At 38.8% G+C, this 11,343-nt stretch overlaps 1 protein-coding gene across 1 annotated transcript; it reads left to right on the top strand.

Moving 5' to 3' along the window:
- Positions 1 to 1,118: 1,118 nt before the first annotated feature.
- Positions 1,119 to 11,118, top strand: LOC135768997 (uncharacterized). Its single transcript, XM_065278352.2, has 2 exons — positions 1,119 to 1,601; positions 6,001 to 11,118. Exon 2 carries the CDS (start codon positions 6,003 to 6,005, stop codon positions 7,998 to 8,000), a length of 1,998 nt encoding a protein of 665 aa, XP_065134424.1. The 5' UTR covers positions 1,119 to 1,601; positions 6,001 to 6,002; the 3' UTR covers positions 8,001 to 11,118.
- Positions 11,119 to 11,343: the final 225 nt, after the last annotated feature.

Here is an 11,343-nt window from a genome sequence, read left to right as displayed (position 1 = left end):
GTTCGACACTATTCGCAATACAAATGATTTCTTATTCAAATTATTAGTCTAACAGGCCGTCAGGGCAGCACTGATTTCACTGTCCGTGTGGTCTCAAAATTTGGGCTGCACGCGGACGACCGCGGACCCTCCTGATGATGAAAATAGGGACTTTAAAGCTATGTTTATACTCGACGCGTCCGCACGGGCGCTTTGGTGCGCACGGCAAAAATGACGTCAACGTGGAGTGGGCGGTCGTGCGCGTTGGGTGCGCGAGACCCCATTTCGCATGGCGGTGTGCACGGCATTTTTTGTAACTTTCCGCGCGGCTCCGCATCCGAAAATGACCGAACTCGAGGCGATTCTGTCCGAGCAGGCAAGCCTGTGACGTAATTCTTTGATCAATCCAAGCAAAACAATGTATATATTTATCTGACACTCTGTAAGTAAAGTATGGAAACTTTGCAGTTTAAAACACAAATTATTTTACATGATTCTGAATGTTTGGCTTATATTTGTATTGAATGAACCACTAAACGAGGAATAAAATACAAACCTTAAGATATCTGTACTGTTTGTTTAGTTAAAAACGTTAATGAAATGATAATGTTTAATAAAGACATATTTAAAAGATTGTTGTTTTATTCATGTTCTCATATTTATATATCAAACTCTAATGTTAAAAGCATAGATATGTATAAAGGCTAGATGGCTCGCCCGCGCTGCTGGCCAATTGAGTGGAACGTCTGCATTTTGGCGGCCATCTTACAACAGGGCGCTCGCTCACTCCTAGCATTGAGTTTTAATGATGCAGGTACTTTTAAATGACCATAACTTGCTTAATGTTTTACCGATTTTCAAACGGTTTGGTTTGTTATAAACGTCAAAGATGTAACTATGACACTGCATACCTTTACTAAAAATATATAAAAAAAATTCATGAAACATGTCAAAGCATCCAGTATTATAGCCACGTTAATAACGTTTGTAAAAAAACAAACCGTTTGAAAATCGGTAGAAAATTGAGCAAGTTATGGTCATTTAAAAGTACCTGCACCATTAAACTCAATGCTACAAGTGAGCGAGCTGTCTGTGGTAAGATGGCCGCCAGGTGATGCCATTAGGGACTCAGCGGTAAGCCATCTAGCCTTTATACATATCTATGGTTAAAAGCACCAGGGTTGTTCCAGCGGACGACTTCTTCTATCCTCTTCTTTATGTTTGTTTTTGACTTTATTGCTCGCGTCGCCCCGTGGTGGTAAAAAAAATAGTGCAACAGCGAGCGCGTCAACTATAAACGCCTCGTCCGTTTGGTGAGACGCGCGCGCGATCCGCGGAGGCTTGCGTTGCGGACCAAAGCGCGACCATAAACAAGGCTTTAGTAAACATAGCTGTATACTTTCGGCTTTACATCCAGCCGCAGCCGATGTCGAAAACACCTTTAGTGAAACACTTCGAGGCTTCGTTTGGTCATAGTCACGTGACATGGGTGTTTTGAATCACGCTTCGAATCAGTGTTTCGTCACATCTGCGCTTCGGTATCTCGTAAAGCTTCGAAACGACTGTTTCGCGTCAGCCATCCCTAGCATGTGGTTGCTCGTTGCTGGAAGGACAAAGTGTTGGTAGGTCTTTTTTTAATAGTAGTATTTAAGAGAGTTTGATGCGTTTATTTATTTATTTATTTTTTGTTACTAATATTTTCTGAGTGTTGTGGCAAAACTCTGTATTCAGTTACTACACTCTAACAGTTACTTGTAAATGCTGTCAGGCTGGTATTGGATGCTGCATGTGAGTTTATTAATTAAAATAAATTGCCTGATGGCATATAATGGGTTATATCTAGAACGGGATTCGGGTGTAACGATCCTTTTCCTTTGTTCAGTTAACTTATATAGGCTACGGGACGCGAACGCTGTTGTTACCCATACTGGTCGAGAGCGGTGAACGTTAAAAGATTTGTGCAGCACACTGCATGTGAGTGCATGTTGTTATCTTATACCCAGAATAAGATTGGTTTTGTGTTTTATTTTCTTGTCCTAGTCTATTCTATGTGTGTGCATTTTAGAAATTGTTGCCAGTTAATACTGGTGGTAAAGGGTGAACACTGAAAGACCTATCGGCTGCAGTGGATTGTGCTAAACGCGAGGCTGCAGCAACTCTCTGTTGGGTCTGGTACGCAGTAAAAGAAATTGCTAAATGGTATGTTTGTTTAACTGATTAGTGTTATATTGGGATTTTAATGATTATAAATCAATTGTTAAATTATAAATTAATGTTTTTAGATGGGTTTAAGATATACTGTGAAGCATTGTTTTATTTAGAGATTGGATTAATACCTTTGTTTGGAATGATGTAATGGTGCTTTATAACATGGGTTGGTGTGTTATATTTGTGTAGTAATTCTATATATTGTTTCTTTTTTTTGTAGAGTGCTATGTGCTCGTGGTCCTGTTGATCACTGTTTTCCCTACCTTTATTTTTTTGTGTAGTTTGTTTATTGGCTTTGAAGCTGATTATTTACTGTTAGTTTTGTTTGTTTGATTTATTTGCTATCGGCCCATGATAACCTTGTCTCCTTACTGACTTCGCTCTTAACAACAGTAGGACAATACTACATCAGGTTGCGTAGAACTATCTATGACAATCAGAGGGGGGTTACTCACTATTAATTGTACAAATGTGGTGTGCATTGTGTGGGTTTTGTTTTGCACTTTGATTTATCTGTTTTTTTTCTTTTTTGAAGTGTATTGTGAAGTGGCTACCCCTCGTCAGAAGTAACTTTTGAGCTTGTATGCTGGTTTAAGTCCTGAGCATGATTAAGTCAAGGGAGCGAGAAAACCATTTAATAAATGTATTGATTTAATGCAGTATTGGTCTGAGTGATTTTTATTTATTTGAATTACTGTGCGGGAAGCCCTTTGTGGGATCTCCTACCCATGTAAATTGGAGTGGCGTAGTCACTGACAATTAGAGTTATCTATCTGACTCTGTCACATATCTAAAGTGAATGTTTGGTTAACTGTTGGGGAAAATATATTAACATAATATTAAATTCTTGCATTAGGCTACAGTAGATCGTAAAGCTGCCTGTCTTAATGTCAATCAAACAATGAAAGAAAGAAAAAAAGTAGAAAATGTACGTTTCCTATATTATTGTTTTTGACTTAGTGTGTGCCACATTTTAGTTTTATCAGTGGTTTTAAGGTATGGATGCAGTGATTTTCTTCAAAAATATTTAACTTATTTTTTCTCTAATAACTTTGCTGACTTTGTCAACTTCAAACAGGTGCAGTGTTTGTGTCTTTTTGTCAAATTCAAACAAATCATTCATCGTTTTGAAGTTGTATTAATAGAGAGAATGTCTTTTGTAAATTTTCTCATTTTGACTCAATTTGCCAGCATCTGAGCAGCACATTATGTGTTCTCAGCACTGTTCCTATCATCTGTTTACTACAGTCAATTTTTGGGGTTTGAGTTACACTGTGTTGCCATTCTGTGTAACAACTGCAGGTCCTGGCACTTGATTTAACGCTTAAATCTAATGGAATTAAAATCGCAACAAATCACCATGAATGAGATGTCTAGTTTTTTTTGTTCGTTCAAACGGACATGTATTTAGCATAAGAAAAAAGCAAGTTTTTATATTAAGAAAATCTACTTTTTCTAAATATAATAAGTAGTGCTAGTAGGCCTAACATCCATACGCAGCACAAAAGTCCAGCATCGTACTTGAATTCGAAGTACAGGGATTACCTAGCTACTTCCTATGACAAGAACCCTGTTCCAAAATGGCGGCGGTTTTGAGGCATTCTAATGCTGCGTTTACACCAACAGCGCTAGAGGCGTAAAGCGCGAGTTTGTCAATGTGAAGATGCGTTGACGAGCGTCAGGAGGTCCCGCGTTTCCGCCGCTTTCGCGCGAATTGAGCGTTGTGTCTAATATGTTTAGATGAACTCGGGTCAGTTTTATTATGAAAGTTCATAAAAAAAATTTTTTTTGTTCATAAAACTAAAAACACATAATACACTTTTAACTATGGCTTAATTAGGTTATGCGAATTTGCGGCTAACGCCCGAGTTGAAAATTTTGAACTTTGGCGGAATTTCACACCGTGTTAACCAATCAGGAGCCTGCTTGCTGCTGTGGTGGCAGCCCCGCCCGGAGTCACTCATTCAACCAATGCTTGATATTGTCTGTAAGCAGTTACCCGGAGATATACGACACAAGTTCTTATTTCTACAGAGGTGACAGGAATAAAAAGGACCTCGCTTGGAAGAGTGTCAGTGAGGACATTGGGCAACCTGGTAAGTTGTAATACACACTCCACTTTTGAGTCACGTAACGTTTATCGACCCGCGACGTTTATTTTCCCCCAATAGTAAGGTTACCAAATAAGTGGTAACTCTCTTGATAAATGCACAATCAACATCAGTAATCTTGCAAACAGACAACCGCAAAGCACTTGCCCCTCCCACAAGAAGTGGAGTTTGCCTCTGACGCGCGTCAAATGCTTGCTTTTTCCGCGCGTCTACTCCGCTCTACACTCGCGAATGCATCCAAATTGTTATGGTGCATTTACACCAACCGTGGTAGAGGCGTGAAGCGCGAGTGATATCAATGTGCAGACGCGTTGACGCGCGTCAGGAGGTCCCGCGGCGCGGAAGACGCGGTTCTGCCTCATTCGCGCGTGAAGGGCGCGAATTGAGCGTTGTGCGCGGTACGCCCGCATGGTGCTTTTGTGCATTTTGCGGTTCACGCGGATTTGCGGCTGACGCCTGGGTTGAAAAATTTGAACTTTGGCGGAATTTCGCGCCGCGTTAACCAATCAGGAGCCTGCCTACTGCTGTGGTGGCAGCCCCGCCCGGAGTCACTCACTCAAGCAGTCACTCGAAGCTATATGACACAAGTTGTTATTTCTATAGAGGAGACAGGAATAAAAAGGACCTCGCTTGGAAGAGTGTCAGTAAGCACTTTGGGCAACCTGGTAAGTTGTAATACACACTTCACTTTTGAGTCACGTGACGTTTATCGACCCGCGCCGTTTATTTTCCCCTATAGTAAGGTTACCCAATACAAACTGGTAACTCTCTTGATAAATGCACAATCAACATCAGTCATCTTGCAAACAGACACTCGCACAGCAGTTGCCCCTCCCACAAGAAGCGGATTTTGCTTCGGACGCGCGTCAAATGCTTGATTTTTCCGTGCGTCTACTCCGCTCTACACGCGCGAATGCATTCAAAGTGTTCAAGTGGCAAACTAGGCGCGGTAGACGCGATTTTGACGCCCAAAACGCGTTTGGTGTAAACTCAGCATTAAAGCGGCAAACCACGCGCGGTAGACGCGATTTTGACAGCTGAAACGCAGTTGGTGTAAACTCCGCATTAGAACCCCAAGGCGACATCTAGTGTACATATCTATGGAAGCAATATGACACACTCGAATAAAAGTACACACTTGCAGCGCAACTCATTGCGTGCATGTATGAATAGCTTCATAGGGATCTGTTTTTTCCAGCGCAGTGTCGCATTTCACAACTGTGTCGCTTAATTGCGCCCAATGAGCAAATAACAGCTTTACCACAAGAACGAGCATAAAGATAACACTTAAAGGGACACTTCACCCATTTGCATTAAGCTTTGTATAGTTAGAATCCCAGTCATGTTTTTGAATGGTCGTGCATCATTTCCTCAGTTGCCGCTGGGACAGGAGAAATACAGATTTTAGTGTTGCACTTTGTTCTTTCAATGATGTAAAAAGCATAATTTTGCATCATTGAAAGAAGGAAGTCCAATATCTTTGTTGAGGGGGTGAGACTACAAACACCCATTTTCTCGGCCAAATAGGCACTAAATTCTAAATGCATGTTACATTTCGACTACAAATATGACACACTTTCAATAAAGATTAAAGTTTCTACAGGTGAAATGCTCCTTTAACAGATAGATGACATGTTACTTGTAGTTGCTTAAACAACACTTCTGATTTGATATTTCTAACAGTTAACTGTGTTCATTTTAGATATGATGGAAGTGAATAAGGACAGCCAAGCTGAAATGAATGAACCGGATAAGAAACATCAGAATGTAAAAACAAAATGTAATGCTTCACAGAAAGAAACTCTGAAGACAGAAGACAAAAAATGTGAGAAGAGTTTCAGTAAAGATGCACGCCCTGTGGATCACAAGATGACTCAAAATGGAGAGAAACCATTCACATGTGAACACTGTGGAAAACACTTCACCCAAAAATCAACATTTACAATCCACATGAGAGTTCACACTGGAGAGAAACCTTACAAATGCAGTCAGTGTGAGAAAAGTTTTTCCTATAAAAACGTCCTTAAAGGACACATGAGGGTTCACACTGGAGAGAAACCTTACACGTGTAAACAGTGTGGTAAAAGTTTCACTCATCAATCAGGTTTTGATAACCACATGAAAATTCACACCGGAGAGAAACCTTACAAATGCAGTCAGTGTGAAAAGAGTTTTCGCTCCAGAAGTTATCTGAAGGAACACATGAGAGTTCACACCGGAGAGAAACCTTTTCCATGCCGGCATTGTGAAAAGAGTTTCCTAAATGCAAAACAACTTAACAGACACATGAGAGTTCACACCGGAGAAAAACCTTTTGAATGTCATCAATGCGGAAAGTTTTTCAGATGTTGTAGTAACCTTATTTCACACATGAGAGTTCACACTGGAGAGAAACCGTTCATGTGTCAACAGTGTGGAAAGACTTTTGCCCCCAAAAAAAGCCTTGACATACACATGAAAATTCACACTGGAGAGAGACCATTCCCATGTCATCATTGTGAAAAGAGATTCACGTGTAAGGGTCATCTTACGACACACATGAGAATTCACACTGGAGAGAAACCGTACAAGTGCCATCACTGCGAGAAGAGTTTTACAACCAGTGGTAGGCTTAAGGAACACATAAGAGTTCATACCGGAGAGAAACCATTCATGTGTCAACAGTGTGAAAAGTGTTTTTCAGGAACAAGCCAACTTAAAAGACACATGAGAGTTCACACTGGAGAGAAACCATTCAAATGTGAACTGTGTGAAAAAAGTTTTAGAAATACAAATACCCGTAAGATACACATGAGAGTTCACACCGGAGAGAAACCATACACGTGTCAACAGTGTGGAACGAGTCATAGGGGTCTATCAGGATTCAAGAGGCACATGAAAATTCACACTGGTGAGAAACCATACGGATGTCATGATTGTGAAAAGAGTTTTCACGAAGCATTTGAACTTAAGAGTCACATGAAAATTCACACTGGAGAGAAACCATTCACATGCAGTCAGTGTGGAAAACTTTTCAGAGATGAAAGTAATCTTAAGATACACGCAAGAATTCACACTGGAGAGAAACTGTTCGCTTGTCACCAGTGTGGAAAAAAATTCACACGTGAAGGTGCTCTTAATGCACACATGAAAATTCACACCGGAGAGAAACCGTTCACGTGTCCACACTGTGGAAAGAGTTTTGCCAAAAAATCAGCGTTTACAGTCCACATGAGAATTCACACTGGAGAGAGATCATTTGTATGTCAACATTGTGAAAAGAGTTTCTCGTGTAAGGGTCATCTTAAAAGACACGTGAGAATTCACACTGGAGAGAAACCGTACAAGTGCCATCACTGCGAGAAGAGTTTTACAACCAGTGGTTACCTTAATGAACACATAAGAGTTCATACCGGAGAGAAACCATTCAAATGTGAACTGTGTGAAAAAAGTTTTAGAAATACAAATAGCCGTAAGATACACATGAGAGTTCACACTGGAGAGAAACCATACACGTGTCAACAGTGTGGAACGAGTTTCAGCAATCTATCAGGACTCAAGAGGCACATGAAAATTCACACTGGAGAGAAAGCCCATTCACATGCAGTCAGCATTTCAGAGATGGAAGTAAACTTAAGATACATGCAAGAATTCACACTGGAGAGAAACCGTTCCCTTGTCACCAGTGTGGAAAAAAATTCACAAGTGAAGACACTCTCTTAAAGGCCCACGATGTTTGAAAGCCAATGTTGATATTTGAAATCACCTAAACAAACACGCCCCTACCCCAATAGAATCTGAACCTTCTGTTGATAGACCCGCCCCACACATACGCAACCCAGCAAGGATCTCGGTTAGTAGACACGCTCCTTACTGCTGATTGGCTATAAGTGTGTTTTGGTAGTCGGCCCGTCTCCTTTTCCAAAGCGTTTTTCAAACATCGTGGACTCTGCCTTTAAGATTCACATGAAAAGGTACACTGGAGAGAAACCATTCACGTTCAACACTGTGGGAAGTGTTTTACATGGAAATGTAGTTTCAGAATTCATCAGCGCTCTCACTCTGGAGAAAAGACATTTAAATGTGATGAGTGCAGTAAAAAGTTTAAATCCTCATCACATCTGAAGAGACACATGAGTGTTCATGCAAAGGTGAAATCTTAATTTTGTACTGCTTGTTTTAAAGTGTTCATGTCGGTAATAGCCTGCATGTTGGTTTGAGATCTCGATTTGCTTTGAGTGTGGTGAAACTTTGAGAAAATGTTTGGGTTTTGTATGCCCCCAGACCCCCTTCACATTTTTATTCTTATATTTTGCCAATTTTGTGATCTTTAATGTTGATTATTCCAGAAAGCTGGTTATGTGACATACTCGGATATGTTTGAAATAAAAAACGTGTTTATGTATAATGTGTGGGCACATTAACTATCAGTTACCAGTAGGAGGTTGATTAAACTAACTCTTGTCAAGTGTTTTGGAACCAACACGATCAGGGTAATCAGGTTTTGGGTTAATCAATTGAAAGTTCAGGGTTTCGTTGATGGTAAATTACCCCCACTTTCTTAAAGGGACTAAGTAGGATTTTAAGTGTTTTATGAATTAAAATCAATGTCTTTATTCATAAATATGTCCTTGTTCGTGTCAAATGACCTCTGCCAGTGATCTGACTTTTCTTTGTAAGCTTAGAATTTCTTCTCTTTACTTACATTGAACGGGTAAGTTCAAGGAGGCTTCCATGTCGTTCTGCCGTATTACTAAACTATAATAGCAGAGAGGGACAAAAAGTACTAGCCTACCAACGCGTTTTCATTCAAAACATGTGAACCAGCTGAAACGGACAAGGAGATCAGTGATTATATAACGGCTACCGTAGTTGCAACACGCATGTGAAAAAAGTGAGGCGCTAGAGAGCACAATTTGTTTGAATGCAAAATACATTTTTACCACTAGATTGGGGGGGGGGGAATCCTACTTATTGTCCCTTTAAATACACCGTAGTAATAAATGTTTTGGCTACAAAAATAATTTATGCATGCTGACTGTATGTTTGGTACCTCAGGTGAACACAATCCTAATTTTTAAGTACTAACAAATACAGTGTTATCCTTTACACTCCCTTGATATGTAAACAAACTTATTCATTATTCATTTGAATGTAGATAGTTGTATTTAAACAATCTTTTGTTTTCATAGTTTTAATTTGTACATGTCAAATTTTTCCTGTTATCTTTTTAAAGTAAATCTGCTCATTGTTTAATTACTGTTTTTACGGTCTCAACTCCTTCCCTGATTTATCAAAGATATGTCTGTTATTTTGTTTAACTTGTTCATGGTTTTCTCATTGATTTGTCTCAGATTACATAAAAATACCCATTTAGATTCAAAACCTCTGACTTCCTTGTCTCTTAAAGTTGATAGATATGTAGATCTGAGTTGAAACATCCATTTGTGTTTTTTTAGGGCTGTCAAAAGATTAATTGCATTGAAGGATCCTACTTTAGATCCTCACGTGCATGCAGAATGTTTTTATTATTGTGTTTTTTATATTTAATCATTTATTTACATCAAGGGCGTAGGTTTGATTCTGGCATTGGTGGGGACATAAATAAAATGGTCGCATTGCAAAAACTGTTTATCACCGTTTACTTGACATAAACAACAGACAACTCAGTATGCACTTTACTCAGTGACATCTGACTCGCCACCCCCGGTGCCATCCCAAAGTTAATGTACTATAATAAACAATTCGTTATGTCCTAGAGCCTAATAAACAGTAGCTGTTTAAGTCTTTGTCAAAAAAAAGAAAATCACATTGTAACATATATGAATCCATATTAACTTTATAACATTGAAGAATATGCAATTAATATTTAATTCTTAATTTAATTTTGCCAAAAAATCCCAGTGTTGAAGTAGGTATATATATCATGCTGTTTCCTGAACACAGTTTATTAACGTTTCTGTAGTTCACATTAAATCTCCTTTTCATTAACAGACAGTTAATCAGTGTGAAAAAAATAGTTTAAGTTTAAAATGCAACATTATGTCTACATCTGTGCAAGTAATGACCACAGTGCAGTAATGAAAGTATTCAGCAATCATGACATGAATTCATGTTTTTACCATGTTGGGGTTATTTTCTTTCATGGATTAGGGACCCTCTAAATAACCTTGCCACCCCATTTATAAAAGGTTGACAAAAGTTTGCAACTCCTCAGGGTTAACATAGGATTGTCGTGTATTGGTGAAAACACTGTCCTTGAATCATTATGTGGCACAACTTTTTTTGCATGAAACAGTTACAGTGGGTATAATAATACTTTCTTCCTCACTTACCTGTAGCCCGAATAATCACGCGCGTCTTGTTGAGTGAACTTTGGCGCGTTGTACAAAGTGAAACCATCCTATCACACGTAGCGAGTAAAGACAAGCCCATCAAAAAGTGATGTGCGTTAGAGAGGCGGGACTCAAGAATGCTAATCCAATCATATTAGCAATGTGCGTTAGAGAGGCGGGACTAAAGAAATGCAAAGCCAATCATATTAGCGATGTGACTTACGGAGGCGGGCATTGCAGAGAACGAAAGCTGTTAACCGTTTGTGTACCACATAGAGCGTTATTTTTACAGAACGGGATTGCAAATGATTTCTAATCTAATTTAAATGATTTCTGACAAAAATATAATAAGTAAAAAATAGAAAACACAAGAACAAGACGGACATTAGTGGTTATATATGAATACAGATTAATTGTTTGGTCGAAATTATTGCTAGGGACAATTCAGTCTTCTCTGAATATTGGTAGGGACATGTCCCTAGCGTCCCACCCTAAATCTACGCCCATGATTTACATAATCATCATAATCATTTTATAATCATTAGTTATTATCCATTTAATTATTGTATTTGATTATTTAATATTATTTTATCATGATCAATTTCATTATTATCATTTTTATTATTAAATTATTGTTTATTAATTCATTTATTCGTTATTGTTTTTATTCATTATTCATTCATTATTATATTTCTATTTTTTATTATATCATTCATTAATTCATTGTATTT

This window comes from Paramisgurnus dabryanus, chromosome 3 (genome assembly GCF_030506205.2).
Source record: "Paramisgurnus dabryanus chromosome 3, PD_genome_1.1, whole genome shotgun sequence".
Classification (NCBI taxonomy): Eukaryota; Metazoa; Chordata; class Actinopteri; order Cypriniformes; family Cobitidae; genus Paramisgurnus; species Paramisgurnus dabryanus.
The sequence above is the reverse complement of the archived record's forward strand: the minus strand, read 5'-3'. Positions and strand labels throughout refer to the sequence as shown.